Source organism: Lupinus angustifolius, chromosome LG16 (genome assembly GCF_001865875.1).
Source record: "Lupinus angustifolius cultivar Tanjil chromosome LG16, LupAngTanjil_v1.0, whole genome shotgun sequence".
NCBI lineage: Eukaryota > Viridiplantae > Streptophyta > Magnoliopsida > Fabales > Fabaceae > Lupinus > Lupinus angustifolius.
Window position 1 is genome coordinate 870,726 of NC_032024.1, and position 17,536 is coordinate 888,261.

The window sequence follows — 17,536 nt, forward strand, 5'->3', positions numbered from 1 at the left end:
AGTTTTCAGTTAAACAAAATATGATCAGCTAAATAGTTTTACCTTTTATAGTAGAATTGAATGTAAAGTGCTTATAGTGAAACATATATTATTGGATTAATTATTTTTTGCTAACTACTTTTTATTAGTTTCTAATTTTATTAAATATAATACAATGTATAAAAAATTTGTACAACCGAAAATAATGAGAGTCAAAAGTTGTAGTTTGAGTAAGGATTCGTTAGATATCTAGGATAACCAAAAGGTGAAGGATTCGATTTCTGGAGGCGACACTTATTGGGAGGGGCAGTCACACATACTAAAGGTAGTTCTTTACCCAAAGAATCAAAGTATACCCTTGCTAGTACCAAAAAAATTATCGAATAATCCATTTTACAAAACCTTAAGATGAGGAAATTGCTAACCTAGGACAATGGATCTACCATAACTTATTATCATCAACCCTTGTCCATATTTTAAGTCTTTGTGAACTTGTGAACTATCCACAAACATGAAATACTTGTATTAGAGTTTAATATCTACACATTATTACTGTAAATTTTTGCGTATAATCTATTTATATGAATTACTCTTAGTGTGTCCATCCATAATGTATTTTATCTTTTTATTATTCATGATTTTAGAGCTATTTGTTGAAGATGATATGTTTCTTGACAATAAGCATGGTTTAAGGAATGATTTTCATACCAAAAGTGGAAAAAAAAACTAAAATGCAAAAGACTAGCAATCACAAAATAAAATATAACTAGAGTCATCTTGAATCCCATGATTTAGGAGTATATTTGGAAACTTCCTAAATAAATAATCGGCAAATGATAATCAAGAATCTAAAAAGCAACATGAAAAAACAAAATGATAAGATATTTTTATCTTTTAAATATAACAATATTATACTTTTATCCTTAAATATAGATGGAAAATTAAGAACTCGTCTATCCATTATTCAAGATGATTTTTTTCTCCCAGTAAAGGCATATTGTACTTGCCATGTTTTCCACCTTGGTAATGGTAGCTATCACACATTGTTATAAACACCAATCTTAATATTAGAGGAAATTAGCCAGAAATATATACATCTTGTTTGAGAGGACCCTTAAACACAACAAATTCAATTAATTAAAGACACAAATGAGTAAGAGTAACAGAATATTAAGGAAACTTTTTGAACCAAACTTTCTCATTTTATTAATAATATAAAATGCATGTATAGACTAAAATTCATATCCAAACAAAGTTTCTCAAAATCTCTTCTATATTTGCTTGTTTATCCATAAGTGTATATAATAATGATTTAAAAGCAAATAAGTTCACATTTCTTCTTCCATAATATCAAATAAGTTCACTGAGATATCATCAAATTTCTTTCCATTTAACCTTAAATTAGATTTCCTCAATGGTGCATTTGGAGCTTCAATCTCATGAACTTCAGCATTCTCTATAACAATAGGATCATGAAATGCAAATGTATTCTTTTTTGGAGTACTATACTCAAAATGAGTTTTTTTAGCAATCAGAGTCTGCAATAAGCAAAGAAAATAATTACCCATTAGAACAAACAAAAAAATGCAACCTTAACCAACAATGCCACATAGATACTATAATTCAAGAGCACATCTTCTATTTCACAGTTGTAATATAAGTTATAATTGATCAAAACTTACAAGTTTTAAATTAAATTTTTTTTTTTAATCAATCATAACTTAGACAGATTATGAGACAGAAGATATCAGAATAGAAGTGATGCAAACTAAACAATGTTGCAACAAACAACAACTATTGATACTTACCCCTTCTCGAATAGTTTTGGACACAAAAAAAAGTTGATTCAAATCTTCATGTTCCACACCACACAACACTTTTACCTGCCATTGAAAACACACATTTGACAATAAAAAAACATGTTTTGAAATTCACCCTAAAGCAAAAACCAAGTTTAGAATTTACACATTTACCAAAATATCTAGAGGAAGAGCTTCAAGTGGAGACTTCATAGGAGAAGCTTCTACCCTTTTCCTTTCCATTGTTCTAATAATGAAAACTATAATCCACAAACTCTATAGCCATATTCCCAAGTGCAAAATAACCTCACTTAGCTCAAAAAATTCAAGAGGAAAGTGTATACTTTTTGGGTCCATGAAAAGCAAGTACAACAACAAGGTTACTACTAAGAATACAATTAATGGATACTTTCCTTCAAAGGGTCTTAGTAGAAATCAATAAAAGTGGAAATACCTCATCAAATAGTATTATAACCCACATTCAAATGTTTAAGGACAAGTTTGAATTTTTATCCAACTGTTTAGGAGGACAACTAGAGTCTGCTAATTATACTTATAGATGGATAATTACTCTGCTTCTAGAGAGGGAAAAGAATATTCAATTGAAAATTGGAATCTTTTTATTCTAAAATTAAAACCAAATTCATAAAATGTTGTTTGATTAAGAGTAAATTTAGGAAAGTCACCATTTTTTATTAAAAAATAAGTGAAACTCTTCATGTAAGGATAAGATGGAGTTTGTTTGAGTTTAATTCTATAAATAGGTGGCTTGGTATGATCCAAAAATTCAACCTTTAGGGACTTTGGTCATTCTCTCTGTTTTTTAAAATGTTGAGATACCGAGCAAAAGTCAAATTGGAAGAATTTATATATTAGGTTTAATCAATTTAAACATTTAAACTGTCCAATCAGATGATTTTATACATAATTTATACATAATTAATAATTTTTATCTAGAAGTATATAATTGTGTATAAATGTAAAGTTTTTTATAATTAATAATTATGTATAATTATATTAAAATAACATCTATCCACCTTTCTGGACCAGATTAAAACAAAATATTTGATTGATGTTCCATTTTTTTAATTTTTTAATTGAACCGTTCGGTTTACTTCCTGAGTTAATACAGTTGAATCAGGTTTAACACGGTCGGACCGAAATTTTCTCGATTCAAAGCGGTTCAACCCTTATTCGATTAAGATTATAAATCAAAACTATTTTTAAGTCTGGTCAGCAATCAGATCGGTCGAACCATTTGGCCCAGTCTGGTTCTCACGGGTCAAAACCATTACTATGAAATGGACAGCACTATGTACATGTTGACCAAAACTGATCAAAGTAAAAGTGTTAGAAATTTTATTTTGGAAAAAATATATACTGTTATAACCTATATTCTATTGAATCTTATAAGGTCAAGAGGTAAAAAAAAAGTATTTTGCAAGATAAAACTAAATAGAACATTGAAAAGAAGGAAAAAAAGTGTCACTCTCCATTTAGAAGGTGTCAATTTAAACCAAAAGATGTAATCAGAGACTTATGTCAAGTAGAGCAGTGACATTGAAACACAAAACAGCTACATAAAACAAGTAATCAGAGACTTATTCTTCTTACATAAAACATGTATTCTATATGAACTTTAGGGTCAGCAATCCATTCAATTTGCCTATGATGGTAGTAAGTTTATCATATAACCATATCTTAAATCAAAGACTTGGATGAATCATGTGTCATATATGAATCGAACCTTTAAAGATCTAAAGTTTTTAGCCTCAGATACTGCTGCTGAAGGAAGCATGGAACAGTCTTCATCCTCAGTAAATCCCATGAGAGATCTAATGTAGGCATAGCTTTGGTGTTTTCATAGAATTATCCAAGATCAATCTCTTCCAATGGAGGGAAAGAATCAGCAAAATGACATTCTAAGAGCAAATTAGCCAAGTCAAGTATGAGCTGTAAATGTGTCATTTTCAATCACAAATAAGTTCATTTGTTTATTAGTACATATAATATATGTCAGGTCTAACATCTAATCTTTCTCACTTTCCAAATGAGTATCACAAGACTAGCCCCTGACAAGGCAAACACTCAAAATAAACAAGCAAATCAAATGGAAGTTCAAAACACACCAGTTACAACTATTCACTATAACTATTGCGGCACTAGGCAACTACACAACACACCAGTTAAGTTGAGACTCATCTAGCCTATCACAAAAATCAAAACATCCTGCTATATGTAAAAAAACAACCCAAGTTTTCTTAGATTTGACAAAATGGCACTAGCAGTGCCATGCCACTGCAAAATTCTCTTTAAACCACGTAAACCGTCAAGTGTTAACAACGTGCAAACATGAATGTGAAGGTGGAGTGGGAAAACATCACAAGTGATACAGATGTAAGAGTTGTTGCAGAGTAATATTCCAGGCAGATGTCCTGAACAACTGTATATACGGCTACCGTGGGAGATTTACGTAAAAATGGACCAAATAATTCAATCCATATTTCATGTTCTTGCTCTTGCTATAAGAAACCAGCTTGGTACCATTTCTATATGTCAACAAAGGATCCTATGGTCTTGTAACCAGTAAAGTTATTGTTCAAAATCTTCAGATCATAAGAGATGAGTCATGGCTCCAATCCCATATTCTATGAATCATCCAACTCAACAAGTTGTGCCCGTCTCTCAGCAGCCTTCTTCCGAATAAAAATGCCCCATCTCAAAGCTGCCTTAAGCTTGAGCCAGCCCACAACAGCCTTTCCTGAGGAACGGTTTCGCACATCATCGAAGTTGTAGCTCATGGTGGCCGTAGGCATGTAAGCAGATGAATAAGGATACCCATCCTCAGGAGCGTTAAAGGGAGTATGAGCTTGGCCTCCCATACTAAAAATACGGAGCAGATTCTGCATATCTTCATTTTCTAGCATCTCGTGACTTCTAACACGAATCTCCTCCTCTGGAAAAAAGTCATCAAATCCTCTATAAGTAGGATCTGAAAGGCTGGCTGTCTGGAAGCCAAGTGTGGATGATTGTGGCAGACCAAGAGTCAGCCCATTTTCATTTGTTGGAAGTTGAGCATGGTGTGAAACAGTCATCAGCTGATTTTGTAGCGGGAATGCAGTATTATCAAACTGAATAGAAGAATTAAGAGTAGAATTCTGTGGTTGCAACAAGAATCTGGTAGCCATACCATCATGGAAACCTGCAGAATTATTCGTATGGAGTCAGCAACCAATACACACTCATTGTTTGAAACCATTTGTTTAAGGACAAACATCTATAAAACAAAAGGTGGCTCAGTGCACGAGGTTCCCATCTAGTGGGGTGTAGGGGAGGGTAGACGAATGCTGCCTTACCCTTACTAACAACCTTACTGTTGCATCAATTCTCACCTTCTATTGACATCTATTGTGATACAAAAAGAAGTACTCCACACATTGATGTGGTATTAAATCAACTCACTAAATTGGAGATAGAACCTTATAGCTTTCTTTTGCTGACTTTAACCACAATGGATAATGTTTCCATAGTGTGAACATTGTCAAGCACTCCAAATTTAATGAGTTTAAATACAACAAAAGTCTTGGAAAACTTTTTGGGGGTGAGGTGGTTAACCTCTCCATTTAGTCATGTTCAGAAGAGGGACGTTGAAAAATTGTAAAAAGTACAGAGAGAATTAAAACATAAAGGAGGGAACTTAAAAAAAAGTTAACTAAAAAAACCCTTTTCTTCTGTTGCTAATACAATAATGCTTTACTTGGAACTATATACCTCCAGATGTTACTCCTGGATCAATTGAAGGCTGCCCAGTAGGTACAGAAGCTGGCAAACTTGGGATGGATATATGCTGATCAAGTGAGTGTGAAATTGAATAATCATGGGAACCTGTTGCAGCCTGAGAATGAGAGGGTTCCAGAGTCTTATTCTGATTGTAATTTAGGAGAGATTGACCATCATACTCAATAACATGCATCCAGTTGTCATATGCCTTCTTCACCAATGTGTCAACATAAACCTACAAGAACAGAGACCATCCACAGCTTCATAAATTTCACTTTTTTCTTTCCTTCAAGTTTTAAACAATGACATTTTTTAGCCTTTTACATTTTCCTTTTCTAGAAGAGAAGAATTTCTCACCTTGTCACTCACAACAGCTATAAAAATAAGTGGTATATTTATTAAACTAAACCAACCGCCTAGCAGATCTTTATCTGTTCACATTTCACACAAGTTCCAAGAAACAACTTTATAGATACTCTGTCTGAGCAAGGAGTTTAAACTAGCAAAATGTTTCATCCCGTATGAAGTCCAGGAATATAAGAAAACTAAGCAAAAAAACCACAGCCATGCCAGCAAGTTGCTTATATTACAAAGCAAACTAAGTGTATATTCTTCTTAGAGTTGGACACCTCAAGGCAAAGAATTGCTTGTACTACCAACAACAAAGGAACACTAACCACATACTCCAAAAACAGAATGAGAAATCAGATTAAGCATATGATGGAAGAAATTCAACAGTATAGTCCAACTCCAAACATAAATGCAATATTTAGCATGCAAATTTATTTACCTTTTGACTGTCAGAAAGAGAATCAGCTGAGTAATATTGGTCATTGGCAATTAAGCCACTCAACTCATAAATATTATTGAAAACAACACCAACATTCCTTGCATCATCAGGATAGTATACATAAAGTTTTCCACCGAGAACACAAGTCTTTGCATGCTCAACAAGAACATCCCACATTTTATTTGACATGCCACTCCCAAGAATCTGCAAAAAGATAGTTAACCAATGAAATACTTAGATAAAACCACAACTAAGCCTTAGTTCCACTAAGTGGAGTCGGCTTATGAATAGCTTAGATAAATTAAAAAAATACTAAAGTCAAACACAAATGAAAGAGGATTTGAACATTTGATCAAATTTTAAAACCCCTCCCCTTGACATAAGTGTCTAGATTCTTACATTACGCAGTCTCTGTGGATCTCTGACAACAAGTCGTAGGACATCTTCAACAGTATGTATTCCTGCTTTATTTAGCCTTTTGTGAAAGGATCCATCCTTGCCAATCTTCTCCAGTCTCCAAACCTCATCATTCAAGGCAGGTGGGTAGTGTTTCTTGTATACTACAATCATGTTTAAGTTATATCACTATAAGATCTGGAAAGAATGATAAATAAAAAATAACGAAGTTATGTACTTACATTCTCCACGGTGATCCTTAACAGTGAAAGCTTCTGTTTTGGCTTCACGAATACGCATTCCCTCACAAAAACCAGAGGCAACTTTGAGTCCTAGCCTGAACTTCCGACTCCTTATCCAGCTAGAGTTGTCTGTAAAAGTAAGCTCACCCAGTGTTCCAACACCCTCCTTTAGTGTCACCTGCAGATCACCGGTCAGAAGAGGCCTTTTTCCATCTCTCTCTTTCACAATATGACTATCAAATTCTTCTTCAGTCCAGTTATCATCATCCTCATTATTGAAATCCCCTTCAAGTACAATAATATCTAGTTTGACACATGACTCTGGGCCAGATGTGACAACATGGCCTGTATTTGCATCAACCAAAACAATATGTATGGCCGTGCCTTGCTCCCCCTCGACTTTCCCACCAGTAAAGAGAGGAAGGGATAACCTGGACTTGAATTGTAGTTGTAAGTTACTGTCATCAGAGCCTTCTATGCGCTTAGGAGAAGACCTGTATTTTACTTTGACTATTAGAAAAACAAAGTATAGATACAAATACCGTAGGATGAAAACATATACAATCAAATAAAAAAATTAAATATGGGTCATTAAATTTTAATTTTAAGCTGCAATAGGATCTCAATTATAAAGTGTCTTGCTCTGACTTCTAGGTTTACAAGTTGTTGGCAGGAGAGAAAAATTCCAGAAAGGAAAACATTAGTGAACGATTTAGATGACAAATTGATATGATGAGTTTAATTTTGATCTACTGCCACTTATATTTATTATCCAATCATGTGTTGCTACATTATTAGAAGAGTTTGATCTCTAAAATACTTGGTATTGTAGTCAAACTCTTGAATGACATGCTAACACTTAACTGGATGACAGTGTAATTTTTTACACTATTAAATCCTTAACTTTTGAAGTATTAAATTGTGTATGGTAACACAAGGCTTAATTTACATGATGAAACCATGTGTTCTGCACCTGATATAAACAGCTGCTTTAACAAGCTGGGTGAAAAAAAATACCTCCCACCAGGCTTGGCTGGGCCTAGTTTTGCTAAAGCACGCTCCACTTCTTCACTAACCTGTTCAGCAAGAAGCCAGAATAAGATTACAGAAAAATCATTATCAAACATCATTCATGCCAAGTGGCATGCATATACATTCACTTTATTTACAATTACAGAGTTGTTCCATTGAATTTCTATTTGACAACACTGGGGAATACAGACACTTGCACAGAAGTTGAACTTTTATCCCAATTTTACTATATAGCACCCTGGTGAAGTAATTAAATATGATGTTCCAGGAAGCCTCACTCAGGTGGAAATAAAAAATAAATTCACCTTCTTCAGCTTGTTGAGGTTTGAATACGAGACCTTTAATTCTCTACCAAGATTACCTAACCCTCACAAAGTGACATCTAACCAAGGTCTACAAGCCTAAACGTAAAAAGATTTTTTCTAATGGCCTGCACAAACTGCAGCCCACAGATGACAGATGCAGTTTTAGGGTCTGATTGAGTGAGTAATGGATGCAAGTGATAACACCAGGTAATTCATTCCAGCAAATCAAACAGAGAATCACAATTATCGGATTTCCATTTAATAAATATTAGCACTATATATTTAGTTCTCTTACAACTCTACGTAGAATAGGCTCCAGCGATGAGCAAAGTTTCTGCAGGCTGTCCACCTTCAAGGCTTCAACAATTACACTGCAAATTCATATTAATAAATGAAGAGAAACAATAAATACATTCATCGACAAATTTTATACATCAAATAAAGCTCTAACAAATGGTGAATACATAAATGCTTTCATTATGATAGCCAAGTATGCCAACACCTACGTCTACACTTACATAATGCATGATATGTCTTATAAAAAAATACTTGGACTTGTGTACACTTGGACCAACACAACATATTACATTCAAAACCGTAAAAGGTTTAAAATCACCCATACTTGGGAGTTGTATTTCTAACCACACATGTCCACTCGCATCTGCACAATTTTCACTGTCTAATTACAATTGGTCCTACCTCGCTCATTTTCTGTGCACCTCTGTTCTGATTTTGCTAAATAGGCAGATTTGAGATACACATCAGATGTCTACGTATCTTTTTACACTACAGAGGGGGTCAATCACACTTTTTGTTTCATTTCTTCTTTTTATTTATAAACCAAGAAACTACAATCATTTGAAGTACAAATTTGATTTCCTTAATCTTATAAACCTTTTTTGTTGGTTATATGTCTCTCATTATTTCTCATCTAAGCAAAGATCTTATTTTTTTGTTCTTAGTAGGGATGGCAATAAAAACCGAACCCGTGGGTACCTGCCCGAACCGAACCCAAATTTAACGGGAAAACCCGATGTGATTGAGTTCGGTTCGGGTTTTATCCGGGTTTAAGTTTCGGGTTCGGGTTTGGTATAGCAAAGACACTAACCCGAACCCGCCCCGAAGTAAGGTAATTCAATTTAAAATTGAAATTTCTATCATTTGCCAATTGTTTTTAATTTCTAATTTTACTTTACATGCTATTGGATCTTCAAACATAAAATAAATGAAATAATACAAGAGAAAATAGAAATGTTAGAGAAAAATTACACGAAAATAATATCATATTTTTCTTAATACTTTATCATTTTCGGGGTTTTTTCGGGTTCGGATATGATATTTTTATTTTCAACCCCGTTGAGTTTGGGTTCGGGTTTGGGTATGTGCAAACCCGACCCCGACCCGCCCCGTTGCCATTCCTAGTTCTTATTGCCTGGACTCAAAATCTAGATAGTAACTTCCATTTTCCTTGAATTGTCATTAAGAACTATTTTCCCCATTTTTCCTCAATTATCTCATTCGTTGTATGCAGTCACAAACTTTCTTTGTGGAAAAAGCCTAACTTTAAATTTATTGTTTTTTGTTCCCTGGAGTAGTGGTAAATAAAAATGCATGTATCTATTCCACTTAGTTTTATGGTCTAATTCTAAATTATCACTCAAGTACTCCTTTTTTATATTAAACAAAACTTACTATAATTACTTTGAATGAACCTCCCAAGGGTCCAAGGCTTTCTTATTTGGACCAGGTACATAGAATAAAGTTCCTTCCTAATTCTAGATATTCCATGACTTGAATAGATACTCAATTTTTTCCTTCCACATATTTCAAACTCATAGAATTCCAAAGCTTTCTAAAATTCTTTTTTAATAGCAGCTAGAATCACACAACGTGATAATAGATTAAACATAAATAAATAAATATTCGATTCATTAGTATCCCTATCTTTTCACCTAAACAGATTCAAATTCGAGCATCAAATCAAATAAGGAAACTCGTTCATATTTATCTGTCCATTTTCAACTATTTCTTTTGTTCTTAAGATTGCACTAATTGTCATATTTACCTAATTCATGAAAAAACAAATTAATAACACATAGATATAAAGTTATATTATGAATAAAAACGCAATAAATATCAATAAATCAACACAATAAATATGATATAAATAAAAAAAACAATAATTATATTTACCTAGCCAAAGCAGGTCTCTTCCTTTCAGGTTGTTCTTCTTCAGCGGAATTTGAATCCAAACATCGCTTCTCCCTTTCCAAAAACTTCTTCTGCATTATTCAACTTATTTTCACTAACACTAGAACAAACTGAAACACTTTGAGCTTCGACTAAAATCTCTTTAAAAAAGAGAAAGGAGAAAAACGAAAGTAGCTGAAGATTCGAATACGATAGAAAAGGTAAGAAAGTTGAAAATGCTGAGAATCTCAGAAATTTCGAAGAAGCGTCTTCGAATTTTCTCACTCTGTGACTCACGGATTTAATGGTTTCTGAATCTAGGAGTTGTTGGAAGGTACCTTCATCCTACGCTTCATGAATGGTTTTAGTTATTGTCCGTTGGATTCAGAATCTTTGTCAATTTTTAATGGACTTTCCCACGTGACCCTCACTAATCACATATAAAGGTTTTCTGTTTTTAGTCGGTGATGTTTATTCAAGTGGTATATGTTTGATTCCACTTAAGTCAGATCCCGGAATCGAATCTTATAGATGTCAAAAATATCCGCTAGGAGAATTGGTCTCGTATATCTTTGAATGTTCTCGACTCGAACGAGATGTCTCCATTGCGATGATATATGTTCTGTTTTTGTTAGTTTTTTTTATTTGGATAAATATTTATGTTATGAGTTAGGTTTATTTTGTCACACTCCTACATAAAGTAATGTTTTCACCATCTGAATGGTCATATCTCATTATAAAAAATTATTCCCTTTATGATGGAATATTTTCCTTTTTCCCCCTTTAACAAATTTGTATCATGTTATTTTTTAAGAATACATTTTTTTGGGTATGTATCTTTTCCCAACAAGAACAAAAGTTATTAGAATCATTCCTCTAAAAACTATTTCATATCAACCCCTTCAACTAAAAAACTTGATGAATCAATTTCATTAATAGGTACAATAATTATATTAACCACACATTTAATCTAATCAAGTTTGACTAAAATCTTAGTATGAAGGATTACAACAATGGTCATACTGATCGGTCATCATATTAGTTATATTAGAGGTGAGCATGGGCCGGGTTGTGACGAGTTAAGGTTTGTCCTTATCCGGCCCTAAATATTGGTTGGGTCACTTATTTGAACCCGGACCCGGCCCTAGACTTGAAGTCAATCAGACCCTAAATAGCGATCGGGTTAGCCTTTAAAATCGCTCTGACCCTAGACCCGATTAAATATAATGCATAATCATTTTAGATAAAGACTTCTCAATATTATTTATTATTATGAATATGTAGTTTGATATATAAAATGATATATGTATATATATATACATATTATTAATCATGTATATATTATGAAAAAATTAAAGAATAAATAATACTTTCGACCAAAAGGGTATCATTACTATATACACATTTAAGTAGAAACACATACAAACATGATGAGTGAGTAACCCTAGGACGGGACGGGTCGGGTCATGTTTGGTCCCTACCCGACCCTAAATATTGACTGAGTCTATTTTTGAACCCGACCCTAGACCCAATCAGACCCGACCCTATTCGGACCCAATCATGATCGGGCCGTGCTGGGTGAGTGGGTAGAGTTGGATCCTGCTCACCCCTACTTATAGATACTCATTACAATTAATAATATTAATATATAGATTTGAAAATAATGGGAATTAATTATTTGTCTTATAAAAATTTATTAGTTAGTAATTTTAAAAATGTTTTTCATACTTTCCTCCCTCATTGCTGCTTCCTGAGATGGTATTCATTAAGTTTCACTATCCTCATCCACCTTACATCTCATAGCATCATTCTATCCACGTGTTAAGCAAGATCCTACTTACTTATCTAGTTTGACTTGTTCAGAATTAGGTCCACAAATAGTTGGATTTAACATATCTCATGTTCATCCATTACTTATGTTTATACATATTTGTTCAAGTGTATAAAGTCATTATATCTCTTTGACCTAAAGTACAGTACATCTGATTGCAATAACCTATCTATAAATATAATTTCATATTTTCAATTATGTTTATTTAATTGCTTTAGGTAATTATTTAAGGTACTTGTTGACATATAAAATGACATATGTTTATATTTTGGAATCATTTCATATGTCATTATTTCTCTAATAATACTTTTATCTTATATATATATTATTGATTTACAACATATCAACATATATCATTTTATATGTCAAATTATATACTAATAAATAATAATGAAAATTTTTTTCCTAAAAAAGAAACATATTATATTTAATTAGGTTTAGGGACATATTTAGATTTAAACATTAACCTAATCAATATTTACACACTAGGGTTAGTCTCGGTTTAGGATCATATTCATATTTAAAGGTAGTCTGATCAACAGTTAATTCCGACTACGCTAATAGACAATTTTTACGTAATGTTCTATCATATCCACATTTGATCCCATATGGGGACTATATATGAATACCCTTGTATATATTAAGTGGCACATGACACTCCCAAATTGAGTAATAAAATGCGATAACTATTTATTTAATATAATAAACACTGAAATATAGATGAGTTAAATCTTATAAATTCATTAGGATTAAATATACCTCATAATTTTATGATTGTCTTCATTAACCAAATCTTAATATATATTTTTGATAAATAAAAATGTATTAAAAAGGCGTAAAAGGTGCATGCCTAATACACGAAAAATAACTGTCAAATACAAATTATTTGCATGAGTAAAATATTTGCTTGAGCCAAGTACAAAATCTTAATATTGACAGTGACATTTACAAATACCTGCTTATAATATATCAAGTGAGATCTTAACAAATGAAGTAATCATTCTTCGCAATAAAACGCTATGATAAATTGATAATAGTAGGAAATTTTCGTTTGAAGAATTATTTTCAAGCTACTGAAAGTGCCCTTCAAAATTATGATAAATAGTAATAATAATAATAATAATAATAACAGTGACTTGAGAAAGTTTAATGTTGGATGAGGGTGATGTGGATGTCATTTTGTCACCACCTTTTTATCTTTTTCGCTAAAATGAAGGGCAGATGAAACTAGAAATAGAAAAGGTCACTAATTCTCTGCACAATCTAGTCTAGTATCCAAAGCAAATGCTATATGATTTCATAGGTCGGACCCAATATTGATGTGTTTGCCTCAGCATGAATAAATGGGCACTGAAAATGGGAAGAAAAGGCTTGGGTAGTTTTTGAAAAGTTGAGAAAAATCCAAAATCTTAGGAGTGAAAGTAATCTTTTCCAAAAACATACTTCAAGGTTAATCAACATTGAAAATCAAATTAAAAAAGAGAGAAATATTAGCTAAAAATTAATTAATAAATGTATTTTAAAAAATTAAAATATAAATATATACATATACATATTTAACTTATAGAACATTAAAAAATTAAAACATAAAAAATATGGAATTGAAAAAATGGAAACAAAAACTTATGAGAGATTATTATTATTTCATGATGACAACGATGATATAATGTGGCGGGACCTCAGGCTGTGATCAACACGTGCATCTGTGTAGTACGATGATGTGGCTTAATAGCATTGACGTCTTCCCCATTTAAACGTTGGCCAATTAGTCACTATTGCTGTTTGCCATGTACTTGAACAAAAATAAAAAAATTAGGTACTTGAGTAACATCAATTTTAATAGTATTGATAAATTCACAATGTTATTATCAATACCATTTACTTAATATGTTATTAAATAATAACAAGAAAAATATGATTTAATTATCCTATGCAGTTAGAATGTAATTAAATTATTAATACTAATTATGCAAGATTTACTCATAACTATATTTATTCATTTAACAATAGAAAGCACAAAAGTCATTCATTTTATTTTCATATAATACTATTTCATACAAATATTATAATTTGTATAATGACACAAAAATTGGTAAATTGTAAAATATGCAATAAACTCCAATAAAAATATATAATAATATTTTATAACAATTTTTGTTTTAAAATTTTGGAAGTAAGTGGTTAAATATTATGATTTAATTACAAGTTTAATGTGTATGAATTGTTGGTCTAAATTCTTTTATATAATCAATAAATCATTTATCACTAACGTGTATAAATTTTATTTAAGATTTAATAATAATTAAAATATAAATAATAAATAATGTACAAAATTGTAAAAAATTATTATATTGTATAAACTATTTTCTCATTTTTTAAAATTATATTTTTAATATAAAAATTGAGAGTAAATTACATGACACAATTGTTGTTAATATGGAACATATATGGGGATAATGTTATAGGTTTGAATTTACATTTTTAATTTCAAATCATTTATACTGGTTGGTTTTTTCATCTTGGGTAGAGGAAATACTAGAATAATATTTATAAGTAAAAAATGGGCTATTTAGGATATGTTCCCATGGAAAATAAGGTTTTGTGGTGGGTAGGACACACCACATGATCACACACGCGCTTGTTGATGGCCAACTAATCTCATGTCCGGGTTCAAACTTGTAAATCTTTTTATCCAATCTCACTATTTTTTAGTTAAAAAATTATGTCAATCCACACCAGCAAGTCCTCACATGTAAGCACACATCAGACACACATTTTGAAAATTGGTCACACACCAGCATACGTCCCGTACTCGCTAGCGTCCACTCCACTTGCATTTCATCACATTGTTCGTTTTTTAGAACAAATGTGACTTGGATTCTTGTTTTTTTAGTCGTTTGGGTTCCCAAACTTATAAATAGAGCCTTTGAGCTATTGGCAAAGTGCACCACTTAAGACACATTTCCTCAACTTCTTCTATATATATCTCTCTTTCTCTTCAAAACATTTTCGACCTTCTACTCTCTCTTTCTTTTCTTAGTACTTTAGAGTGGGAGTATCCATATATTTGAGTAGAAGCACATACAAACATGATGAGTGAGTGACAGTAGGACGAGTCAGACTGAGTCATGTTTGGTCATTACCCGACTCTAAATATTGACTGAGTCTATTTTTTGAACCTGAACTCAACCTTAGACCCAATCTTATTCAGACCTGATCATAATCGGACTGTGCCGAGTGAGCGGGTAGGGTCGGGTCCTGCTCACCCCTAAGCTATATCATCTGATTTTCAATTGAAATGTATCATCTATAATGTTTATACCATAACCCTCTACAGAGATGTTAGTATGATCTACACTTGCCTCTATGAGGATCTTGTGCATAAGAAAGGAACATCTTATTCCAGATCCATGTTACGGTCCTGCCTATTATGGTAACATACTATATAAGAGTAGTCGGGGCCGCGAGCCTCCTATCATGATAACACACCAATAGAGTTCACCAACCGAGACTTCAGTGAGCCAACTATTGGCTTCTATATGTCTCAAGTTCTAGCAACTTTGAAATTAATTTTTAATGAAAATTGCTTAATTTTTACCAAAAAATTAGTGTTAAGGATCACAAAGAACTATTGTATTATTTATACTTTTAAAGCACGGTCTAAGTAACCTATTTTATCTTAACAATTAGAATAAATAAAATTAATTATTGTCTTCTTTATTAATATCTCCAAATTAATATTAGTAAAAATATGTTATGTATATTTAATTGTATTAGTACACGGTTTAATTAGTAAATCAATTATTGAATCATTATACCACCATACAACTTTCCTGGTAGGTATCATATTAATAGTACTAATTAGAACATTTAAATTTAACTTCAATCTGTTTAATGTAACAGATTAATGATTATCAATTGGATATTTTAATTTGTGAAGTTATAAACCGAAAATATAAAATAATTGTTCAAATTCAAACATGTTTTTGTAAAAAACAAATTTTTGTAAACTATGTTTATTTAGGTTACAAACTTCGTTTATAAAAAAAACAGAAACAAAAATAATTGCATGGGGTGAAACGTGTTTATGTGTTACGAGGATAATATTAACAAAATGATTATATCGAACTCTCAACACTAAAAACCCTCCCCCATGCACAAACCTTGTTATTATTAGAGTATATAATATATATATATATATAGTTTTCAGTGGAGAATACATTAATCAATAAGATATTAGTATAATAATATAAGGTCTTATTAGATTCTCAAGATAACAAAAAAATTAATATTTAATTTTTTAGAACGACATAGGTGAGAGAGTTAGCTATATAGCCCGAAAAAAAAATAATTAAGTTGGTAATAATTGAATTAATTGTCTCATCTGAAAACTAAAAAAGTGCGTGTTGTTAGAAGGTGCCTCGCCTCCATCACCAGTCGCGCGCGTCTTCACACTTGCCTCTCAATTCCTTTTACGTGCCCTAATTTATCCGACACCAGTCAAATCCATTCAAATTACCAACATGCCCTCCTATCGCGTACACTGCACGTTGAGGTTGTCGTTTTCTTTTTCAAACTTTCACTATAACCACTTTTACTCATCAAGTTTGTAGCCATTGGATGTTTATCACTATATTCATCATTTTCAAATTCTTACAAAAATAAAATATGAATTAAATATATTCATTTATTTTATATTTATCAGCTTATCTTTTAAGTACTATAATTTTTTTTACGATCAATATATTAGTCTATTAGTGTAAGGTCTACTAAATTTATAGTATAACTGAAATACTAATAATCGATTCTGAGAGTGATCATTGTCGGAAGGAAAAACCATGAACCTGAGAAAAGATTAATGCATTATTCATAAGATGAATGAATATTTTTTTATAGTAAAAAGAAATTTCTTTAAAGTATTGTGGTTGTTTTTTTACTAGAGTTGTTATCAGAGTTTAGAGAAGATATATTAAAATATTGAAGTAAAGTGAGAGTGTTCCAAAATATTTTTAAGGTATCAAAAAATGTTTAAGCTAAGTCAAAAAATAACTTGGAAATCTTCTTAATATAAAAAATAACATATATTATTCATGTGGAGTAAGTTGAGATGTGTCATTTAAAACATATAATTATGATCACTATTATAATGTGCAATTTTTTTAGTAATGGAAGAGGAATATAAGGAAGATGAA

The 17,536-nt window shown here is 31.7% G+C and overlaps 2 protein-coding genes across 2 annotated transcripts; both read right to left on the reverse strand.

Annotated features, from left to right (window-relative positions):
- LOC109329182 (F-box protein At1g61340-like) lies at nucleotides 1,308-2,021 on the reverse strand. The gene is made up of 3 exons (XM_019562855.1): nucleotides 1,953-2,021; nucleotides 1,788-1,862; nucleotides 1,308-1,517 (listed from the first exon to the last, which is right to left on the reverse strand). The coding sequence occupies exons 1-3, from the start codon at nucleotides 2,019-2,021 to the stop codon at nucleotides 1,308-1,310; spliced, it is 354 nt and encodes a 117-aa protein (XP_019418400.1).
- Nucleotides 3,745-10,794, reverse strand: LOC109329978 (calmodulin-binding protein 60 B-like). Its single transcript, XM_019563912.1, has 8 exons — nucleotides 10,517-10,794; nucleotides 8,619-8,694; nucleotides 8,004-8,062; nucleotides 6,987-7,480; nucleotides 6,748-6,908; nucleotides 6,349-6,552; nucleotides 5,550-5,793; nucleotides 3,745-4,980 (listed from the first exon to the last, which is right to left on the reverse strand). Exons 1-8 carry the CDS (start codon nucleotides 10,609-10,611, stop codon nucleotides 4,427-4,429), a joined length of 1,887 nt encoding a protein of 628 aa, XP_019419457.1. The 5' UTR covers nucleotides 10,612-10,794; the 3' UTR covers nucleotides 3,745-4,426.

Excerpts from the sequence above, each read along its gene's own strand:
- LOC109329182 (XM_019562855.1), bottom strand. The coding sequence starts at position 2,021 with ATGGAAAGGAAAAGGGTAGAAGCTTCTCCTATGAAGTCTCCACTTGAA. Across the intron at positions 1,863-1,952 it reads CTCTTCCTCTAGATATTTTG|GTAAAAGTGTTGTGTGGTGT; the intron begins GTAAATGTGTAA and ends TTTCAATGGCAG. Across the intron at positions 1,518-1,787 it reads CCAAAACTATTCGAGAAGGG|ACTCTGATTGCTAAAAAAAC; the intron begins GTAAGTATCAAT and ends TGCTTATTGCAG.
- LOC109329978 (XM_019563912.1), bottom strand. The coding sequence starts at position 10,611 with ATGCAGAAGAAGTTTTTGGAAAGGGAGAAGCGATGTTTGGATTCAAAT. Across the intron at positions 8,063-8,618 it reads AGCCTATTCTACGTAGAGTT|GTTAGTGAAGAAGTGGAGCG; the intron begins GTAAGAGAACTA and ends CTTGCTGAACAG. Across the intron at positions 6,553-6,747 it reads ATCCACAGAGACTGCGTAAT|ATTCTTGGGAGTGGCATGTC; the intron begins GTAAGAATCTAG and ends ATCTTTTTGCAG.